The following is a 24,806-nucleotide window of genomic DNA, read 5'->3' as shown; positions in this document are numbered from 1 at the left end:
GAAAAGTCGAATTTGGACCGTATGTATTTCGACCCATATACATTCGAATGCGCATTAGTCACTCTCATATTATATACGAGTTGGGCTACGGTGAGTTGTGAAGTAAAGCGACTATTTTACTTCACGCTCATATTTTGCAATTTAAAAGTTCAAAATGTCAATCCGAACCGCTCAACATGATCTCCATATTGAAATGTACTTGAAGACCAAATTTTACATTTTTTGGAATCACTTTGAAAATTGCTATTTCAAAAGTTTCTATGGGCGTACCAGAAATTTTCCCTATAATTTAACTAGCTACGATGTATCATGAGGTGTGGGAGATATCCTGGAATATGGTCAAAGGACAAGGCGGCATGAAACATTTAGGGCCTGTTCGGCTGCACCGTGAAAATCACTGTTCACGTGGGAAAATGAAAATTCATTCAGACTGAATTTTTTTTTCCCACATGAACAGTAATTTTCAATTCAAAATTTTTCATTCCCGTACCCATTCCTATTCCCATTGGTACAACCGAACAGGGCCTTAGAATGAACAGCAAGAGTGCTTTGTGGAGCTTGGTGTTTGTGGAGATATCGAAACAGAGTAATTTTTGATACAACCGACTATCGTAGCAGCTAGTTGTGTTCATGAGATGAATATATGGCTCAGATTTTGCTAAATTACAGTAGCATATTTGGACATATATAATAATGGCTACTCAGATGTCAGTGCAAGGTTGGGGTTTTAATATCTGCTCAGAGGCTCAGAGCAATGCGATTGTATAATTTATTTTGTTAATTAATATATCATTAATTTGGCAGCTTCTGTCAGGCTTTCAAAAAAAGAAAAGAAAATCGAAGATCTAAAATAACAATGTTATAAAATTTATTGTTTGTATCAAACAATCTTGGGAACTAATACGCTAATAAAAGTCCCAAGTTCTAAAATTTAATAAATTTATATCAATTAATTATTAATAGAGTTTATCAATTTAGAACCATCAAAAAGAGCGGAAACATGCATAATAAAATTTTCAAATTAATTTCAGATGTCATCCGGTATTCATTTGAAGCATATTCTTCGGGTATTTTACAAAATTTCGTACCAAAACAGTGGCGTACATACAATTTTTTTTTTCTCTATTACGCATTGTTGTATGAATATCATTATTGACGTAAAAAATGAAGTTGTGATCGGCACTGTCACGGATGGTATGATTGTGTTTCGATACGGTATGTTTATGTAATGGCATTTGTGCTGATAATGTGTTGTGATTCATGTGTCATGTGTTGTGTTTCATGCATTTATATATTATGACCATCTTTAAAAAAATAACACAACACGCAAACTGATCTAGTCATAACACGAAACATGAGAGTTGTCATTTTTTTTTCCAACATTGCTTCTTGAATTTTTAATTTTGTACAATTTTTTACATTATGTTCATATTTTTTAGCATTCTAAGATTTTTTTTTTTTCAAGATATGAACTTTATTTGCGAAAAAAGAAATAGTTTGTAATTGAATATGACCTCACAGCATGTGCGGTGATGACACGACTATCATATTCTGATGTTGCCTATCATTATTTTGATCACAATAACAATTGATTTGGTCACAATACGAGTATGAATTTACTTGACTCTATATCAAGAACAAATTATAACCTTGCTTGGTAGGGCTGCAAACGAATCGAACCGAATCGAAATTACTCTAGTTTGAGTTTGGTTTGAATTAATTTCGAACTAAGTTTGATTTGAATTAATTTTGAATCGAATTTTTTACCAACTCAATTTTGAATTTTTTACGAACTTTTTTACGATAAGGAAGAGTGATCATAGTCGCCGAAAGCGAGAGATGAAAGTCATCTAGAATTTTAGAAGTGATAGTAAGGGTTACAACTTACGACTTATGACTTACAGCTGGACAGCCTTATGTTTTAACTTTTAAGTCATCAGCGAATATAAGTCATCAACAGAAATCAACTGTTCACGTTATTTTGAGATTCGAACTAACCAGGTCCAGTTTGAATTTGGTTTAAATTAATTTCGAACTATTTCGAATCGAATTTTTTACCAACTTTTTCGAATCAAACTCGAATCGAATCACGAACTACGAATTTTTTGTGCAGCCCTACTTGCACATATTTTATTAGAAGAATAAACACAGCCTTAAAAATTTCTTCATATTTGAACTAAGTAGACTAGTACAAGAAATATTTCTATGCAGATTGCACTGTTTTTTTTTTCTCTCTTCATGTTTGAGCATCACATAAAAAAACGTTGTTCGTAATTATCCTTCAGAAAAAAAAAAAAACAATGCTCGTATTCTATAGTCCAGTGATAAAAAAGAAGCTAGAAACAATTGTATTATATAATTCACAAGGAAGACAATCACAGTGATTTTATTTTCTTGAAATATTCATTAACATAAAACAATAAAAAATTCAATGCCGGAATTAAAATAATATAAGAAACAAAATACAAATTTGTTCATGTTTCAGCATCCTCAAATGTTTTTTTTTTCTAATTATCAAATGAACAATTTCTTTCAAAAAAATCACCCGAAAGTAATTAATTATTCATAATATGTAACTCAATAAACTGACAACACATAAAATGACATATGGCTGTGGGAATGAAATCCGCTGCTATTCAAATTTTCTACTCTTTTTGCTATCCTATCTATCTCTCTCTTCTTTATCTCTTTACCTTTTCTCTCCTCTCTCTCCTCCTCTTTTAAAGAGAGATAGAGACAAATGAAAAGCAGGAAGCTGCTATTTTTAGAAAAATAGCAGCAGATTCGTATCCGTGGCTGTGAGTGCCGATTTTTTTAAAAATACCCATCAAAAAAATAATTTATTAAAAATAACCATGTTTCAATCAAATTTTTAAAAATAGCCAAACTGCGGATTTGACTGTGAGCATGGGCAAACTGGTACTTCATTTTCTTACTTAACTGTTAACACCAGCTTTGATTGAGTTGTCTCAAGTCTGTCCGACTACTTTTCTCTAACGTGTGGGCCCATGAGTACAAGGAATTCGGATTCTCAGGTACCTGAGGTGCAATGAGTAAATCCGGACTGTTATTTTACCTTGCCACGAATTTTAAAACAAACTCCCATAGTTTCTATATGCACCGAATTGAGTTTGATATGGTTGGAATAAATATGGACCGTTCGTTTATTTATTGCATCCCTTCAATACCTGAGTGGACAAACACACTAGCCCGTTATCATTATTTTCTATACCGACAACCAAACGATTTTGTGTACCCCTAGGTACCTAACTGCAATTATCTTTGCATTAACTTTCAGCTGAGCGATTGAAAATTTGAAATTCGATATCTATTTAGATATAAAGGGTATGTTTTGTGATTTGGGTCAAAACTGATTAACTTAATAAAGTAAATAAGGAGCGTATTCTTATTTCCTAAAAAAGAAAATTGTTATATAACTCAGTGTGATTGAATACAATTAGATCTGAGTTATCAGTTTTATAGAAAGAAAGAGAAATTGATAGCTCAAATCTAATTGTACTTAGTCAGATATTACAGTACTGGATATGAATTCCAATCAAACTACCGGCAACGACATACTCCAGGCTACAAAATTCATATCACCTTAGGTAACATAATTTAGTAGAATCCATATGCTCGTTATATATTAGTACGAATCTTAAAGAGACCTCATATATTATCGGTTTGAATCGAATTGGTCCGAATATTAATAGGACGGTCTGCGTTGAAGCTCCAACTGCCAATTGAGATTTGAGACAAACTGGAGGGCCTATAAATAAGAAATTTATAATTAATGTTTGGAGAATGACCAAGGAAAATCAACTGTATGTGTTAGGAGAGCGTATCCTCTGCGGAGGTTTTACCTGCGGTGCTGTGGTGGTTTTGATATGGTCCGTTCGTTTCGGATTGGACGGGCTGGATTAAGGGTTCATCAAATTTTGAGTTTTTTTAAAAATTCGGACAAGATCTGATCTGATCCGTCGATCCGAAACGAACGGACCATATCAAAACCACCGCACAGCACCGCAGGTAAAACCTCCGCAGAGGATACGCTCTCATGTGTTAGACCATGTACACAAATGCCAACATCACATGGACATGGCTGATCATGTAGCAAATTAAGAAAGGTTTTTGAGAAGATTTCGGCCCATATCAGAACCCCAAATCACGAGTCCATGCTTCAAGTTTGAACCTCCAAAAAGGCAAAGACCCAACTCTGGTCAGAACAAGCCCACACTAAAACTGTCAAACGGAAAGTAAAATAAAAGGAATTAGATGTCAGCTAATAATTAGCAAGTTATTCAACCAAATATATTAACTTATTACATACTTATTTTGTTCGTAGAACTCATTGTCATAAATTTTAATCGTTCAGACAGATTAATTTGAATCATAACTTAAGCTGTCAAATAAAATATAAAAAATAAGATAAAATAATCAAGTAATCCTCTACTCTAGCATCCAAATGACCTCAGTGAGGACTAGAGAAGGAATTCTTTCACACCATCACTCAGGTTTCTGTTGATTGTTTTTATTATGACAATTAGTTTTTGGATTATTTTCTTAATTTTAGCCTTATAGTATTTTCTTCTTGTTTGGAGACTTTGCTGATGAACAGATGAAGGGCTGAGATTCAAGCAAGATATAATAGTGTCTTATGTTGGCAATCCGGAATAAATTGTCTTATTACCTCTGCAACTTATTTTGTATTTTATTGGATCTCTATATTCATCACTGTGTTCTTTTATCACAAAAAAAAAACATTTAAGTTTAGAGAAAATATATATTCGCTTTCTCCTACTCCATTTTTTAATATTCAGTATTGTATGAGTATTATCTTTGCTACTAAAATAAAGAAGGACTAGTCTTGAAATAAGTATGACAACTTCACTGCCAGTGCTTTATTTTATCAGAATTCAACTCTTCTTTATTTATTGTTCTAAAAGGGCTATTCACAGGGGCGGATCCACATGATCCCGGGAGAGGGCAGCTGCCCCCTCCCTCCTGAATTTTGAGTTTTAGTGGTGATTTATCGGTCTCGATCAACTTTGCATTTTCAAAAAAAAATTTTACTCCTCTCTGGATGTTTGATTTGTAATTCGGGTTAAATTAAGTGTTAAATCAAATTAAATTTCTTGAATTGTGATTGATAATTAGAATTATAAGTTAGAGCATTATAAATTACAAGTCAGGGCATTGGAAAATATAAGTCAAAGCATTATATTTTTATCGAGTATCCAATTAATTAATGAGTTTAAATCTAATTAGCTATTTAAATTTGATTCAATAATTTTTTTTGTCCCCTCTAATGAAAATTCTAAATCTGTCCCTGGCTATTCATGGATCACAAAAAACTACACAAGTCTTTTAATATTTATCAATAATTTTCCAAACTAAAAATGCACCAATTTATTTTGAAAACAAAAATTAGTTTAAAATATCCAGCATTTACATGTGTGAGAATATCCAACATTTTTAAAATCACTGTTTTCAAAAGATTCCAAGTCATTCAAAAATATTGATTTTGTACTCATCTAAACAAATAGTAAAAAAAAATTAATTTCTAAGAACATTTGAATATAGAAATTATGTTGAACGATTTAAATTGCATGTATGAACTTTGACAATAAAGAAAAGAATGTGAAACATTTTAGCGATTTTTTTTTTAAAATATAGCATCAAATTTAAGTATTTCAACGAAACAAACACGCTGAATTTGATTTTTATATAAAAAAAAAAACAGTTCAACCGATTATGTGGATCGGTGGAGGAAGAAATACTTAATTTGCATAGTAAATTGCCTCCACCTGTTTTTCATAAAAAAAAAAAAAATCCAACATGCTTGTTTTGTTGAAATATTTAAATTTGATTCTATTTAAAAAAAAAATCATTTTAGCCCTCCTGAAAGAACATATATACCATCAGAGTTGATATTTATATACTATTTGATCTCAAGTACACTATGTACATGTACATCAGTAGAATTTTCCAATAAAATCCATAAAATTAGAGAAAGACCGTTACGTACATCTCTCTTGTTTACCTTTCTAAGGACGTACTCATACCATGTACTTTGTACTTGCGTAGATATATTTATAAGGACGGATCTACAACAAAGATTATGTGTTAGTTATACATGACTAAATATATAACTAACACACATCTATTTACGAAATGTTAAATATGTTTTATAATTTATTTATTTTGTCAAAAGTGTATCCATCCTAAGTAGTGTATTTATACTCGGGCGGGTACGGGTACCCCGGGTATACCCGGGACGAGTACGGGTATACTCGGGTACAAGGGTATACGGGTACGGGTACGGCGGGTATAATTTTCAAAAACCATACCCTACCCGTCCTATACCCTTACCCGTGTACCCTTGATGGATAAGGCGGGCACGGGTATGGATATATTTTTTTTTTTTTTGCTGTTTTTTTTTTTCTGGTTTTTTTGTTTTTGTTTTTTTGTTGGTTTTTTTCTGGTTTTTTCTGGTTTTTTTCTGATTTTTTTGGGGAGAAAAAAATACAAATTTTGAATTTTGAAATGGCATGAACAGTGGTCGGGTATATGGGTACGGATACTCGGGTAGTCGGGTACGGGTTTAGTCGGGTACGGGTATAGTCAGGTAGGGTATGGTCGGGTATTGATCAAAAAAACCGGGTCCGGTCCGGTTTTTGCCCTTACCCGCATACCCGAGTACCCGACCCATACCCGGGCTCGGGCACGGGTACCCCGGACGGAGGGCACGGGCGGGTAGGGTAGGGTATACCCGTTAAGGGTATTGTTAATACTCTAATCCTAAGCTGTACACAGCTGTTTACCACTCTGTCATTTCTTCGTGCCATGCCGTGTTTCTCATCTTTGACTCCAAAGACTCTGAGTCTGAGACTCTGAGCCATCTATTATTTTCTCTTACAGGAGAGGAGACTTTGACTAATTCTGGTCGGTGAAAGTTGACTAATATTGTAAAATACTATAAAGAAAAGAGAAGTTACTTAATTTCTATTTTTTATGCATAATAAAGATTTGTACCATTTTTCCGTTTCAAATTTTGGACATGTAATATTGTTGCAGTCCAAACTCTGTAGCTCCGTTATGTGAAGCTGTGGCAAAATTTAAAAAAAAAAAAAAAAAAAAATTGGATCCGTATCAATTTTACATGTTCAAATTTTAAACCAGAATAAATGCTACATATCTTTTTGAGAAGCAGCAACACACAAAAATTGTTCTTATTAATGAATTTTTATAAATTCTTCATATCTATCAAAATCTCGTAACTTTGTACATGCATGTACAATAAATTATTTTTGAAGATTATCAAATAAACAATTATCAAGTGATCTTTTCATTATAAATTTAGTTAGCTTTTACGAACAAAAGCGATCCTCTTTTGGACAATAATTTCAGCCTGCCTTGTTTTTTTTTCTGTCAAAACCATTCGTTCGATTTTTTTTTTTTTTTTTTTTAAAGATACTGTCAAATATTTAGAAAATTATCCTTTGTAAAACATAAATTATGGATTGAACGTATAATATCAAGTCTTCATTAATTATCCATTCTCAAGCTTTAGCAACTATAAAGGCTAAAAGAATGGTTACAAACAAAATGCAATATACAAAGCTAAATATATAAGAACAAATAATTTAAAATTTTCATAGATGTCTCCATCACTTAATAAGTTAATATTGTTCATGATATCAGTAACACTTTTTATATGTTACTTTATTTTTGATAAAAAGTTAAAAACTAATGTGATAAAACTAAACCGCCAACTTAAATTGATTGGTTAATGATTGAATAATTCTTAAATTACATCAAATGAAAATGAAAAATATGTCGATAATATTAGTACCTTGATGTTCAATATTGCAAACTTTGACATTGATTATTGTTATCATTGAATAAGGAGTCCGGCTAGTATGACATTGGTGTAATATGACGCTAACTTTAAAATTGATTTAATAGACTTCAAACAACTAATTCAAACCGTTCAAAGTTCAAACTGATTTACTTTATAAGTGATGCGTTTACATGCAAAAAAATTTATATTTTCGAGTTATTTTAGTATCAAATCAAGCGACAAAAATGTTAAAAAATGAATGTATTAAAATTAACATAAAAACTCACACATTTGACCGCTTGACTTGATACTAAATAAATTCGTAAAATCATAAATTTTACTTTAAACACACAACTAATGAAGTAGATCGGTTTGAACGGTTTGAATTCACCGTTTGAAGTCGATTAGAAGGTTAATAAATTAATTTTAATGCATTCATTTTTTGAACGTTTTTTGACCGCATGACTTTATACTAAATTAATTCTAATGTTTAAAATTATCACATGTAGACTCATCACTCGTAAAATAAGTGGGTTTTAACGATTCGAATTCGTCGTTTGATATCGATTTGACGAGTTTTAGACTTGAGTTCACCAATGGACTTAGTGAACTTAAGAACACCCTAGTTATACTCTTGAATTTCTCGTTGATTTGAATTTGTCATTTGACATCGATTTGACGGATTTTAGACCTGAATTCACCAATGAACTTGGTGAACTTAAAAATGAGTAAAGCTAGCGTGTGACATGCTCACCAAGAAAGTTTGGTGAGCATAACTCCAAAAGTATATCGGATCGACGTCAAATGCCAAATCCAAACCGTTGAAATCCATGTACTTCATGAGTGATGCATATACATGCAAAATTTTGAAAGTTTCAAGTTTATTTGCTACATTTTCAAGTGGTCAAAGAAATAATAAAAATTGAATATATAAAATAACTTATAATAAAATGTTCATTTCTTTGACCACTTGACCGTGTAGCAAATAAACTCGAAACTTTCAAAAAATTTTATATATATGCATCACTCATGAAGTACATGAATTTCAACGGTTTGAATTTGACATTTGACGTCGATTCGATATACTTTTGAAGTTATGCTCACCAAATTTTCTTGTTGAGCATGTCACACGCTAGCTTTACTCCTTAAAAATACCCTAGTTATACTCTTGAATTCCTCGTTGATTTGGATTCGGATGTACAACCTTATCCATTACCATTATCAACTTCAAGGACGGTGGAATAAAATTTTAATAATGGCACAGAAAAAATTCATCATAAGCAGCTTTAGATGTCTCGACATAAATCCGATTAAACTATAGCGAACCGAAGATTGGCTTTTGGGAAACGCGTCCGGAGGGACCCACCGAAACGACCAACTGTCACCGAATACGTGTACAGCGTACTTTATACTGGGTAGTATTATTTTCTTCTGCTGGGTTCCTCCTCGAAGGCTCGACTCAACTGAATTAGTTGGATAATCTCTGGTGTATCTCAGCCTTTCATTTCTCAATTAACGTCAGATAATTAAAATAACTGGAACCGTCCTACCAGGAAATTTCGGGAGAACTTATGCTCGTTTAATTATAACCGTCAGATGCTGAATGAATAGTGTAGATCTATCTAAACCATGCACTGAGAGTCTGACACTCTGACACTTATTATACACATTAGTGGATCCGCTCCTGTGTGGGACCCTGATAAAGCTGTCACCAACGGGCGAGCAAGGAATCCCATAATTTGCAAGTGGTACCGCTCAAGATATCATCTCGGACATGTACAATGAAAATTAGTCTACAGATTTGCAAAAACAAAAATAAAGAAGGAAAAAAATGTATTACGCCACAGATTAAATTTTCTTCAGTTATAAGAAGTCTTTTGTTTAAATTATTTTCTTACAAAATTGTTATATTTATGATAACTTTGAAACCACACACACCTTCGTTAGTTCTTTATCTACTCATATTAGAAAAATAGGCCGATATTTAAAGAGAAAACAAGACAAAAAGGTTTTTTTTTTTTATTATTATGACTTTAAAATTATAAAATACAAAATTGTATATTATATTATACAGAAGTAACATAACACATCCAGCATAGACATGTCAGAATTTCTGAATCCATGTAACACTCTAACACTAGTTTTATTCTCAGTTCCATCTGTCACCCGGGATTCTCTCTCTCGCTAACAAGGAACCCATAACATGTTCTGACGTTGATATTTCCACCCCCGCCCCCCTCTCTCCGCAATAACCACTAACCTGGCGATGGCCTCGCCGGCGGCGGTCGCATCCGCCTCTACCTCCGCCGCCGCGCTTTCTGAGCTAATCCGAGACATCTCCACTACTTGTACAGCTGATCTGCGGCCTGAGTACCACCGCCTAGTGAGGAAGGTCTCCTTGCTCTCGCATTTGTTAGATGAGATCGAGGAGTTTTTATCCCGATCGGAGGCTGGGGGTGGCGAGGGGTCGTCGGCGCCGCGTGTGGACTCCACCGAGGGATTTGACGAGCTGCTGACGGCGCTCCAGGCAGCGAAGAGATTCCTGTCTCTCGGCCTGGCCGGGCGCACTTGTCAGGTGGTGAAATTTCACAATGCCGCTAACTTTAGTGTCTTTTGACTTTGTTCCATCTCTCATTACACAAAAATGTACTAAAGTAGATACTAAATTACCTAACATTAGCTAATTTTAGAATTATATTTCGTAAGTGTCGCCGCTTTTATTGAACGACTTCCTATGTTGGAGTTTTTGTGGTGACATGGCCAGTAGCTTTTGCTATTGAAGAATCGCTGAACAGAGCACCTATTTATGCTATATACGTGAATCAAAACGTTTGGTCATATACATTGCACCTGGATTAAGAAATTAATAAGGTCCCTTGAGATAGAAGATTGTATTAGCTTTAATTTCTTGTCAATTTGAATTGGTTGAATGGATCTTTCATAAGCATTGTTTAGTTGTATATAATTCATCTCATTTATGATCGGAGATTATGTATCTTCAAATCACCATCAGTGCTGTCAAGCCATCTTTTTACATTTCAAAGCTGGCTACCTTCCATGATAATGTCTTTTCTTTTGGCTCCAACCAATTCTACTATTCATCAATTTTACAAATCAACTTTTTTTTTTTTTTTTACCTAAGTATCCACACCTGTACCGTTTCAATTGCTAATTGTTCTACTGGTGTATTGATCTCAGAATTCACTCCCATGCTTCCCACCATTTACCATAGCAACCACTTCTCCAAATTTGTAGATATCACTCATAAAAGCATTTTGTTTCTTATACTTGAAAAAAACAAAGTTCAATAGTCTGCCATTTTGTAGACAGATTGGGTATTGGTTTCTTAGCTTGATGTATGTGAGATTTTGTGATATCACAGAGATAACCCTTTAAATTGACTTAAATAGATGTAAGCCTTTAAGGTTTAGTTGAAATATCCTTTTCGTATTATTGATTTTTTACCAGTCAGTCTGTTGTATTAATTTTATTACCATTATTATCTGTTTCCCTAACAGTACTGTTTTGGCATTCTGAAAACCTAAAACCATTTTTTCTGGTATGATCGTGACTTGTATTAATTATGACCCATTGTAAGCCGACAATTTTGGGTGATCATACTTCTTTTAAATGGGAAAACTAGTTCTTGGTATCATGTCATTTTCTATCCTGTACATTGTTTTATTTTTTCAAACATGTTGAACCTGCTGTTCCTGAGATACTATCTAATAATATATATTACTTGCGTTTGCGATATATAATACAGTATCACTATTGGTCTGGTATCAAAAACTGGTTGAACCAGTTCAGTTTGAAAATCCTCTCCTACTATATTAACTAAATTAAGATGGTTAAAGGCTTCAAGTGTAGTTCAGGACATAAACTTCTGATATGAATAGTCCATTTGTTGTTTCTTTCATATTCTCAACTAGTGCACATTTCTTAGTTTGTTTGCAGGGAGGCAGCAGAAATATTTATATGTGGAGGGGGGGGGGGGGGGGTTAAAATGTAAATATGCTCGCCATATTTTACCTGCACAGGGAAAATTATTAGGGTAGGCTTAATTTTATAAATGCAAGCACATTTTTTTCTTGTATCCAAATTGTTAAAGTGGAAGCAAAATAAGCTACTTTCTTGGGCCGTGGTAGGGAATTTGCCTGACCCTGGCACCATGCACCTCTGCCCCTGTTTGTTTGGTAAAAGTCCTTCCTCTAAACTCATCTTTTGCTAATCTGCACAGGATACTGTACCAGACAAAATCACAGTCCAATTCAAATACCTGATGTGGCAGCTGGAGAAAGCTCTAGCAAACCTCCCTTACAATTATTTCAGTATTTCAGAAGAAATCCAAGAACAGGTAACCCAAAAGAGTAAACTAATTTCATTTGATTTCTTGGTTTTACCTAAGTAAACAAGCATCATTTAATTTTGTGCCTTTCTGAAGGTTGAGCTTGTGCGTGCTCAGATGAAGAGAGAAATGAAGGGAGAGTGTCCTGACATGAAACTACTTTCAGAACTTCACCCTCTAATAACATCTCATTCATCTGGAGATCTCCAGTCAGAAACAAGCAACTTGCCAGAACTGCACCCTCTAATAACATCTCATTCAACTGGAGATCTCCAGTCAGAAACAAGCAACTTATCAGACAAACATGAGCTGCAGGAAATTGTTTTGCCTGTTCTGGAGATACATGATGTTCCTGAATCAGATGCAGAGAGAATAATGCAAGATTTGATTAACAGGCTGGAGATGATCAGGATGCCAAACTCCATCACCACTGAAGAGAAAAGTACTACTAATGTGAAAATCGAAGGAGCAAAAAAGACTCAGGAAAAGGTCAAACAAGGAGATGATGTAACTATTCCAGAGGATTTTCGGTGCCCCATTTCTCTTGAGCTAATGCGAGATCCGGTTATTGTGTCAACTGGACAGGTTTGTAAATGGGGTAGCAATTTCTGAGAGCAATTAATTGTTCCTGTGTACATAATTTTTGCTGGACCTGACAAGTACCTGCCCATACAGTTACCGGGCAGCAGTAAAACTGTACATATTTTACCAATACTGTTTATCTACTTGATACACAGATATAGGTAGCCAAAGGTATGTAGCTATGTTAGATATATGGTGTTGAAACTTGTGATTGAAATCTTTGCATGAAACACCTAGGCCCTAGCATGCCAAAACCAAATCACAGAAAAAAAGGTTTACCAGTAACATAGACAAAAGCTGTGATATACTATGATGCTAACAGCTGACACTTTTATAATTGTATCACGGCAGACCTATGAACGGGCCTTCATCCAGAGGTGGATTGACAATGGCAACCGCACATGCCCGAAAACCCAACAAAAACTTCAAAACACAACCCTTACCCCAAACTACGTTTTGCGCAGCCTGATAATGCAGTGGTGTGAAGAACACGGCATTGACCCACCAACCCGCTCAAAGTCCGATGGCTCCTCCCTTGAGGTTGGTGGTGACCGTACTGCAATCGAGGCCATCGTGCGCGGTCTCTGCAGCACCTCCCCTGATGACCGGAAGTCAGCTGCTGCCGAGATTCGCTCTCTTGCCAAGAGAAGCACTGACAACCGCATCCTGTTGGCAGAAGCTGGTGCTATACCTGCTCTAGTATCCCTTCTCTCCTCAAAAGATAAAAAAACTCAGGAGCATGCTGTTACTTCACTTCTAAATCTCTCGATATATGACCATAATAAAGATCTGATTATTCTGGCTGGTGCAATAGTCCCGATTGTTCAAGTTCTGCACACAGGGAGCATGGAGGCAAGAGAAAATGCTGCGGCAGCGATTTTTAGTTTGTCGCTGGTTGATGAGAACAAAATTACAATTGGTAGCACACCAGGGGCAATTGAGGCATTAGTCGAGCTGTTGCAGAAAGGCAGTACTAGAGGCCGCAAGGATGCTGCCACAGCATTGTTCAATCTTTGCATCTATCAGGCCAATAAAATTCGTGCTGTTCGAGCTGGGATCTTGTCGCCATTGATCCAGATGTTACAAGATTCCTCGAACAATGGCACAATTGACGAGGCTCTGACAATTTTATCGGTGCTTGTCAGTCATCAGGAGTGTAAGTCGGCCATAGCTAAGGCTAACACAATACCAGTTCTGATCGATTTGTTGCGGTCTGGTCAGCCAAGAAATAAAGAGAATGCGGCTGCCATTTTGCTTGCACTTTGTAAAAAGGATAATGAGAATCTTACATGCATTGGTCGGCTTGGGGCATTGATTCCGTTGACCGAGTTGACCAAGACAGGTACTGACCGAGCCAAGCGCAAGGCTACTTCTTTGCTTGAGCACCTCAGCAAGTTGAAGGTGATGTAAACTCGAGTTGGATGAAGATCATGGTTATTTATTTTCTTCTCTTTTTGCGGTGTGGAGTTTTGTGTATACCGGATGAGAAGCGCTGTAATTTAACTTATGAAAGGGAGTTCAAATGTGTGTATACTGTAGATTAGAATTTTTAATTTTTTTTTTTTAGAACTCCGTAATTCTTGAAGAAACGCAATTGCTGGAGTTTATTAATTTGATGGTCTGTATTCCGTTCAAGATTGGAAATAAAATGAGTTCCTTTCTGTCATTTCATTTGCCATGTTACTGATTATTTGACATGTTGATTTTTGTTAGCACTTAGATTATGACAGGTAAAATTAAAGAGCGTGCTTGAATATTGCAAGTCTAAGGGGGTAAAATTAAAGAGCGTGTTATGGTAGAATGTTGATATAAAAAGCTTCATTTCATCGAATAATTCTAGCGAAGTCAACTTATATAAAAAAAATGTCTATTAAAAAAAAACAGAAATGTTTAATGTTTGACCTTCTAAAGCAGCAAGATTGATAGTTTGAGATGAAATTTTTACTCTAATCTTACGTTAGTTAATATTAGTATTAAAGTTTGCTTATTGTGAATGTATGATCCAACTATAAAATCAGTTTGACATAAATAATCAAGAAAAATAAAAATCAAACTGCCGCTTTCATAGTTGCTTATTGGATCTCTTGTCTGCTGGGAAAAACACTCTTTAATATGTGCATTTATCAATTAACACAAAAATTTGTATTGATATATAATTATCAATATTTGATCTAATGTCAAATGATATTTAAAATATTTGAAAAATTGATACACGATGAATCTATAATAAAATAAATAACATGCCTATAATTCTTTCTTTTTAAAGATCTTTTACTTAATTTGAGAATCCATCGTTAAAGTTAATTCAAATTAAACCACTGCCAACGAATTCCTCCTCTAATTTATTAAATAACCACATCACTATACTGAGACACAAACCAACGGTTTCTGGGGAATTAGTAGGAAAATGTATTAAACCAACTTGTCAAACTAATTGAGATTTTATTATAGATGGATTTAGGCTTCCAAGAATTTGAAAAGGGGATATAAAGAGGCAGAAGAACAGCCCATAAGCCTTTGGACCCTAGATGGACTTGGTCCAAGTACTTACGGGCCGATAATATAGAAAGGCTCATGAAGGACAAAAGTAGACTTCAGTGCTCCAAGTGCACTCCTGTCAGGGAAGCTAGGCCCGCATTAAGAAAACGGACATAAAATTAATAGACATAACAAATTAAAAATTGAAATGGACAAAAGAAAGTACCAAAAAAAACTGTTTGTGTTTTATATATGTTTCACATTTGACTGCTGATCTCACCATCGATCTTTTAAAATTTTAAAATGATGTACTTAAATCAACGGAACTTGGACCCTTGTGTTTGAGTAATTATAGAGCAATTGTTTTGATGCATATTAAAAGGGTGCGCCAGAGATGCGACCAACGCACCAAAGTGTTCACACATGAATTGACTTGTCTGGTTGGTTGGCGTGGTGTGGTGTAGCACCCAAATTAGAATGCAAGAGCAAGACCCTTGTGTTTGTCTTCTCGTTCAAACTGTTATATGCTCATGCGGTTATAATCACGTGCAAGTTTGCAACCAAAAGTTTCAATTCAATTTAACTTATTTTATATCAGCTAAATAAACTTATTAACCGAACAAACGGAATAAAATTTTGATTTCTTCAGTCCAATTGAAATAAAAAGATTAATAATAAAAATATTTTTTTTTTTGTTAGTTTTATGAATTTTTATAAGATGGATTTAAAAAAATTGTTTGATTTGATCTAACCGGTTTTTTAATTAAACTAAACAATATATATTGTGTCACAATTTTGAAATTTTTTGAATGTTTGATTGCACAGGGAATGGATTTAAAAAATTTCGATCGGTTTGATGATCTAATTGATAAAAAAATTTAAATCATGCGGAACCGAATTATTAAACTGATTTAGAAAAAACAAACGCTTCCGAAAAAACTAAACCGTTTAATTTGAACTCTTTCGATTGGTTTTAAACAAATTAAACCGGACCCAGAGAACGACGACCTATTTTGTGGTAGTTGCTTTAAAAATGAGTAGGTGGTATTTCAGTCAGCGAGTCATTTTTTGAACGACGACCTGTGTGCAATTTAATTCAATTTTAATATTATTAGGAGGGATCCGATTACATTATTTTTTGGTGACAACGAATTACACTATCCATTTTCAAAGTTTACAAAGTTGAAACAGTCGATCCAAACCGTTCAACTTTGTTGGATATGTTAAAATGTGCTTGCAGATCAAATTTTACATTTTTTTAAATTTTTTTACTATTTATTAAGTATTTAACAAAATCGCTATATTCAGACTGTTGAATTTTTGTATCAATCTTAATAAATAGTAAAAAAATTCAGAAAAATGTAAAATTTGATCTGCAAACACATTTTAACATATCCAACAAAGTTGAACGGTTTGGATCGACTGTTTCAACTTTGTAAACATAAGGTGTAATCCGGTATCACCAAAAAAGAATGTAATCAGATCCCTCCTCATTATTGGAGTTGTATAAAGTTGATTAGCTTGGTATAGATGTATAAAGTTAATTTTTTTTTCAAAAAAACATCCTTTTCCTTTGAAAGAATAAAAGTATGAAAAGCAAGAACTGGATCCATCCAGTCGTGCGCAACAAACTCAGATAGGATTCCCCATTAGCTAATTAACAGCTCTGTAACAATAATTGGTTAGTAATAGAAATTAGTTAGACTTCTCTGATTAGTCTTATAAATTCAAGCACTGTACATTGAAATGAAAACAAGATTTTATCTTCTCTCTCTCTCTTTACAATTCGCTGTAGCTAGCACTTTAGAAAGCACAAAAGAACACAACTTAAAGAGGATTGAATATCATAAGAAAAATAACTTGTGGGTTAAAACGACTAAACAAAGAAAGCAAAGAACTATAAAAAAGAATAAAATAAGTTTTAGCTAGCTGAGGTGTCTTTTTAGTGTATCAATATCTTCCGATCGACAAATCTCAGTAAATCTTTAACCGTATTATTCTGAAAATTCTTGCACATTGAATTCCTTTACATGACTAAGACTAACTGTGCGATCAATAAAATTCCCCGACTTGTAATCTTCTATGGGTAATGATTTGTCAACGACCGCCTCCCTTTATGAAATCGGGTTTCTCCATACTCCATACTTGAGGTAGGGCCGTAGGGGTGGAGTTCAAATCTGCTGTAATTTCGAGAGGAATTACAGGGTTCTGAAATTTCAATATCAATCATCAATTTTTTCTCAGTGCACTAATCTCGAAAACATTATAAAAAAGTAAGTTTTCATGTACAGATCTCAAGAAAGACCAATAACTGGGATCGATATTACAGGGTCCTGAAATTCCCCAAGAATTACAACAGATTTATTTTTGTAGGGGTGAAACGGATCGGAGGATAGTGATAAAATCATATTTCTATCTATTTTTTTTTTTAAATGCCGATTGAATATGTGACAGATATGAATATATATCAGATATCTGTTTTTTAATATTATTTAAAAAAAAAACATATAAATATTATCAAAAATTACAAAAGTTCATAATATTTATTTAATTATTTAATAATTATAATAATAATAATAATGAATAACATAATTTTTTATAATATATATTAAATTATTTGATATATATCTATTATTTAGATACGAATAATTAAAATTTAAAATCATATCCGTATCTATATTCATCTGAATATTCAAATATCTGATATCCATATTTAATTTTTAGAATAATTATATTGATCCCCTCACCTCTGTTCCCCCATTTAACCCCGCACTCTCTCTCTCCAAATTAACTCCCTAAACTGCCTTTTATCCCCGCATTAATTAACAATTCTCACATTAATTATACTGTCATCTAATAACAATTCCCGCATTAATTATACTATCCTTTAATAACAATTCCCGCTAATAAATATTTATCTGTTTATTGATGTTCAATAAAGTATTTATCATTATTCTGACAAGTATTTATCCTTATGTCTGAGAAGTATTTATCATTGTCCCTGACATGATAATACTTTGATTTGATTAAACATTACTTATTGACAAGTTCAAGAACAAAGTTCAAGAAAGTATTTATCGTTGTTCTGACAAGTATTTACGATTATATATGGAAAGTATTTATCATTGTCACAGATGTTTTACTGTAAGTTGCAATTATGTCTGAGAAGTATTTATCCATGCAACATAAAATATTTATTCATGTAACATAAAGTATTTATCATTATGTCTGAGAAATATTTATAATTGATATTTTACTGAAAGTTGCAATTATGTCTTATAAGTATTTATCCATGTAACATATAGTATTTATCAATGTATCATAAAATATTTATCCTTATGTCTGAGAAGTATTTATCATTCATATTGTACTGAAAGTTGCAATTATATCTGATAAGTTTTTATCCATGTAACATAAAGTATTTATCAATGTATCATAAAATATTTATCCTTATGTCTGAGAAGTATTTATCATTGGGTGAGGGGATAGTTTATTTAATGGTCCCCAGTTGTGCGGGGACAATCCAGAAAAAAAAGGAAAATTTGTGCGGAGATAAATGACAAGTATTTATGAGGGGATTGTTTATTTAATGGTCCCCAGTTGTGCGGGGATGATTAAAAAAAAAAGAAAATTTTGTGCGGGGACAACTAATGTATTGATTTATTCTTTCCTAAATAGGGATCATTGCATAGGGATTAACACTTTGCAAATTCACGATAAATACTTTGATGCTTCAAGTTAAATACTAACAGTTTTCGCGGAGTATTAATTATTGAGCGGTCCCCCCATGATATTTTTGGCAGTTTGTGCGGGATTTTTTGCGGGGATTGTTATCAGGATCCTAATTTTTAAATACAAATTTGAATTCGGTCAGATATCTGACCCGGTTTCACTTCTAACTTGAGGGAAGCCTCAATAACTAAAATAAGGATCATGTGATATATCTGTAAGGCAAGAATTTGTATCCTCTGAGTTAACTCAAACTTTGAGTTAAGATCTCAACCGTTCAATTTAAATATGTATTAATATTAAAAAGATCATGCATTATAGACGTTGGTCGAATTGGTCTGAATTCTAATCACACAGTCGAATAAATTAACTCAAACGATGCATTAATTTAGAAAATATGGATTCGTAATGCATGCAGTGTAACATTAGTTTTTTTTTTTTTTTTCAAAGAGAAATGTAAATGTCATCCCTTCAGATTTTATTAATAAGCTAAACATATATTAGGCATGTCAAAAGTTACCAATCTGATATTAGTTGAACAAATGTTACACTCTCACTTTTTTTTGTGACATAAAACATAAATTTATCATGTTCAACCTCATCGTGTTAAGTTATATAATATGTGTTATTAAAATTTTGTTAAAAGTGAGGAACCAACCAAAAACTTTCATTCTGAGAATAAAATTGTTTTATAAAAGAAGTAATGGCACCATATGTTAAATAAATCTAATTCCCATGAGAATGAGTGGAATTTAGAGTCAACTGAAATTTAATTCTATTTCAACATATTTTAATATGAGGAGGGTTCAAATGCCTCTAATTTTTTGTGCCTCCATCATATCTCTATTTTTAAAAACTTTAATAACTCAAAATTTAAATCTTAAAATTCAAAATAAAACCGTTGGATATGAATTACATCATTTTATCTATGCACGTATAAAAAATTATGGTATTTCAATTTTGTTTTGGTTGTCATCTTGAGTTTGTAAAAATGTATATTAATGTAGATAATTTCTAGACATTGATTTTTTTAACTTATTTATTCACATAAAAACAAAATCAAAATGTGATAATTTTTTATGAGTACATAAAGAAAATAACATAGATCACATCTAACGGTTTTATTTTGACATTTAAGTTTTTAAAAATGGAGACATGATGGAGACACAAAAAATGGAGGCATTTGAACCTTCCTCTTTTAATATTCATTTTTGTACATATTTATATGAATAAGTTTTTGCAAATTCAATAGTGGGTTCTCATTTTCGTCAAATTACATCTCATGTAATACCGTGATAACTGAGCATGCCTTAAGAAATTCATATAAAAAGAAAGAGAAATATTTTTACTGATAATCTAGCTTTAATTATCATTGGTTTATATATGCAGAATGATTTGATATATATTTGTACAAATTAATCTAATATATATGACAAATTGTGCTATATTTATTAATTTAGTTACAGAAAATTGCATCACTAAATAATCAATTATAAAAGAGATAGATATTGTTACGATCTAATACATTATCTTTATCTTGAGTTCTGTAATTGACTTTGTATTGTAAATTTTTGTTGATGATACAATCTAAGTTGACGGACCGTGAAATTAAGAATACATAAGATAATGTTTTGTATTTCTTTTTGTGGTTTTATTTTATGTTATTTTTATTTTAACTTGGTCACATCACATTCTAAGAGACATCATGTTTCATGCCTCCAATTTCAGTGTAATACGAAATATGTATCATATAGGTCAGCAGATATATTAAAACATATTGTTAACTGTATTACACTTAATTCTATATAATTGATGCATAATTATAGTCTAATTAAGACTGAATCAGAGTTGACATTGTATGAAATATATGTTGTTACTTATTGACAACAGATTAATGCTTCAGCCTACGGTCAGGTTGACAGGTATATATATATATATATATATATATATATATATATAGAGTACGGCTAACGCGCTTCCTCTAGCATATGGGCCGAAATGCTTCTGGTGAAAAATTGAAATTTCAAAATCCAAAAAGTCGATCTGAACCGTTCATCTTCTTCTCCATATTAATATCTGCTTGGAGACCAAATTTTACATTTTTCTGAAATTTTTTACTATTTATTAAGCCATTTTGAAAATCACTGATCCAACGGTGGCTTACCAAACAGTAAAAATCAGAAGCTACCGTTGGATCAGCGATTTTCAAAATGGCTTAATAAATAGTAAAAAATTTCAGAAAAATGTAAAATTTGGTCTCCAAGCAGATATTAATATGGAGAAGAAGATGAACGGTTCAGATCGACTTTTTGGATTTTGAAATTTCAACTTTTCACCAGAAGCATTTCGGCCCATATGCTAGAGGAAGCGCGTTAGCCGTACTCTATATATATATATATCTGTGTGTGTGTGTGTGTGTGTGTACACTTTGACATAATGCTGTGAGATTAATTCATGTACTTTAATAATAGTTTTCTTAATATCATGTTGATTTTTTTTTAAATAAGTAATTTAAATATAAATTTTGATTTTCGAAGTCCATATAACTCTCAATTCTAACAAATGATTAATCTCTCAATTGATGACCCTGTACTATGCGCATTACCAATAAAATATATATATATATATTTTACAATAAAGCAACGTGTGTTTTGTTTACTAAGAGAATTTGATAAACACAACTTCAAAAATCTATTATATTAATTTCAAATAACAAATTCAAACTGTTGAAACCAATCATGAATGATGTATGTACATGCATTTTTTTTTTAATTTTCGAATTCATTTAGTACAAAGTCAACCAGTGAAATTTTTTCATGAAAAATGAACTTATAAATTAAATAACTTATCAATTTTACCGCTTGATTTTGTACAACAGGTGCACAGATCACATGAAGTATATTGGTTTCGACAGTTTCGATTCATTATTTAAAATCAATCTTATAGATTTTTGAAGTTGTGCTCACTAAATTCTATTGTTGAGCACAACAAATGCTAATTTTGTTTTTTTTTTTTGTTTTTTTTTAATAATAAGCAGAAGGGCACAAAAACACTTCATGTTTCGTTTTTATTTATAAGCACCTAAAGTTCATACAATTGCACTACATAAAAAAATGGAAGCAAAAACAATACTAAACTCTAAACAATCACCTCTAATATTATCTCATAGCACCTCTGTTATGATATGATTAAAATTGTTATTTGGACTCAGTCGTGTATGTACTGTGTAATTTAAATTCTAGAGAGAGGAAATTAATAATTTCAGTTTACTTCAGTCTGTCTCTCTCCTCCTTTCTTCCTCCTCTCCTCTCTGACTCTCTGTACACACACTATGCCTAATCTCAATGTCTTGTCTCATAGCAAAAGTTCTAGCACTTTTGGTGTTCCTTTTTAATCAAATAAGACTGTTTCTTTCAAGCCAAAACAACCACAATATGCACCAAAGATTACAACAAAGTATTTTTTAGAAAGAGCAATTGTTAATATAAATTAAAAGAGCTATCGTTAAAAACTACAAGCAACTGCCACATACCCTTATAGACAAAAACATATCAATACAAAAATTAATTTACAGATACGGCCTACAATTAATTAGGGGTGGCAACGAGCTACTAAAGAGTGAGTTAGGCTGAACGAGCGAGTTTGAAGTTTAGATTCCAAGCTAAAACTGTTGCTCAAAATTGACTCGTGGTTTGTCCGAACGAGTCAAGTTGGCTCGTTACCAGCTTAGCAGATTCATAAATTTGTATAGTTTCTTTTTTGCTATATCTTAAATTTTCATAGCACATCTTATCAATTATGGCTAAAACAAAATAACATTTATATAACTAATTATTAAAAAATACTCTTAATTCAAGTTTAATTAAGCAAATTAACTACTATAAATTAAGTTTGATGCTAAATTTATACATACAAAAATATCAAAATCCTAAATTCATATAAAAATATGTTCACATAATAAATTTATGCATACCAAATCAAACAAATTCATACAAATTAACTTAGTTACTTATAATTAATTCACACATATTCCATATAAAATTACCAATCAACTTAAGTACAGTCCAAAGTGCAATTACCATAACACTGGCTATAACATCTATAGACCATAGTATCCCCAAACCTGAAATGAACGGATCCGATTAAACTATTAAAGTACGTATATTAAATAGTTCGTTAATGATCGAACTGGCTCGTGTCAAGCCAAGCCAAGCTCAAACTCATTAATTCTGATTCGAATATATAACGAGCGAGCTAATTTTAACTCGGTCCACTAACGAACGATTTGTTACCGATTAAGTCACGAGATAATACCAAGCGGGCCACGAGCAAAAAGCTTTTTCTGCCAGCCCTACCTACAAACCATGCATCGTCTCAAGGCGTTTACTGTCTGTTCACTTTTTAGTTCCATAAACTGAAACTTTGTAAGCACAGACCAATCTTTTATCTTTATATCCTTACAATTTTATAAACACAACAGTATTATTATTTTAAATCTGAAAAAATATTGTCCCAAAATTTGATCATGTACATGACCACTCATAGGTCAAAAAATACAAAGAGATGATAAAAGCGAGTAGAACTAAGGGTGTTCTTAAGTTTCATCAGGTTTTTGGTGAACTCAAGTCTAAAAGTCGTCAAATCGGTTGTAAATGACGAATCCGAATCATTGAAATTCGCCTACCTTACGAGTGATGTGTCTACATGTGAAAATTTTAAATATTCAAATTAATTTAGTATAAAGTCAAGCGGTAAAAAAACATTCAAAAAATGAATGCATCAAAATTAATTTATTAAGCTTCTAATTTTGACCACTTGACTTTATACTAAATTAATTTGAATGTTTAAAATTTTCACATGTAGACGCATCACTCGTAAGATAAACGAGTCTTCACGGTTCAGATTCGTAATTTGAAGTTGATGTAGCCAAAATTGAAATCCGAATCAAGCATTTTATATGGTGGATTCGTTCCTAAAAGGATAATGAGTCAAACATGGATACTGAGAAAAAGTGAAAACATAGAGGAAATAAATGCCCAAAAAGTACCGAATTTTTCCTCCACTTCTCATGTAAAATTAAAATCTTTGAAGATTTTTGGTAGAAGAATAACTTTAGACGCATGCAAAAATAACAAGTAATTGGGAGGGACCGACTAATAAATGATTTTGACACTTTCCTGGCTTTTTGTTAATTTTCAAACTTAAACCCAATCAAATCAAGTGGAAAAAGGAGGTTAGAAATGGGAAATCCAATCATTAAAAGGTGTTTTAATTAGTCCAAGGAAAACTGAAACAAAGAAAGCAAAAAAAAGAACTGTGTGCAATATGTCATCAATATGTCATGCCTTAATTTATGCCTCTTTTTCTACACAATATAGATTTCTATCTTTTTCAACTTGAGTGAAACTGTGTGCAATATCTGTGCTTTTGCACAATTCACATACCTGATGAATCTATATTTGCTCATGCATTCTAAGTATCAACAAAGTACTTGACATCAAAATTCATGACGCCATAAAATAATGGACCGGATGATAGTTTTTTTCGATGCAACATTTCTTTTTTTTTCTGGAAATGAAATGGGCATTTACGGGTTTATATTATATTGCATACGAATTTATATAATATTTATTGTTTTGTTTTGTTTTTTTAAGGGGTAATGCAGAATTTCAACTAAGGAATTTCCAATTTTGAAGTTAATTTGCATGCCTATCACATTTCCTCTCCAGTGTCGCTTACAACTGACAGCAATATATATCTGCATTTATTGTTTTATGTGCACATATTCTCCTGTTGACATTCATATCTAGAGATGTACTGGCCGGG

At 32.6% G+C, this 24,806-nt stretch overlaps 1 protein-coding gene across 1 annotated transcript; it reads left to right on the top strand.

The window, feature by feature from the left end:
• Positions 1-9,960: 9,960 nt before the first annotated feature.
• LOC144555583 (U-box domain-containing protein 11-like) lies at positions 9,961-14,435 on the top strand. Its single transcript, XM_078303975.1, has 4 exons — positions 9,961-10,418; positions 12,084-12,200; positions 12,288-12,776; positions 13,125-14,435. Exons 1-4 carry the CDS (start codon positions 10,110-10,112, stop codon positions 14,181-14,183), a joined length of 1,974 nt encoding a protein of 657 aa, XP_078160101.1. The 5' UTR covers positions 9,961-10,109; the 3' UTR covers positions 14,184-14,435.
• The last annotated feature ends 10,371 nt before the right edge of the window (positions 14,436-24,806 follow it).

Source organism: Carex rostrata, chromosome 6 (genome assembly GCF_964058835.1).
Source record: "Carex rostrata chromosome 6, lpCarRost1.2, whole genome shotgun sequence".
Lineage (NCBI taxonomy): Eukaryota > Viridiplantae > Streptophyta > Magnoliopsida > Poales > Cyperaceae > Carex > Carex rostrata.
The sequence above is the reverse complement of the archived record's forward strand: the minus strand, read 5'-3'. Positions and strand labels throughout refer to the sequence as shown.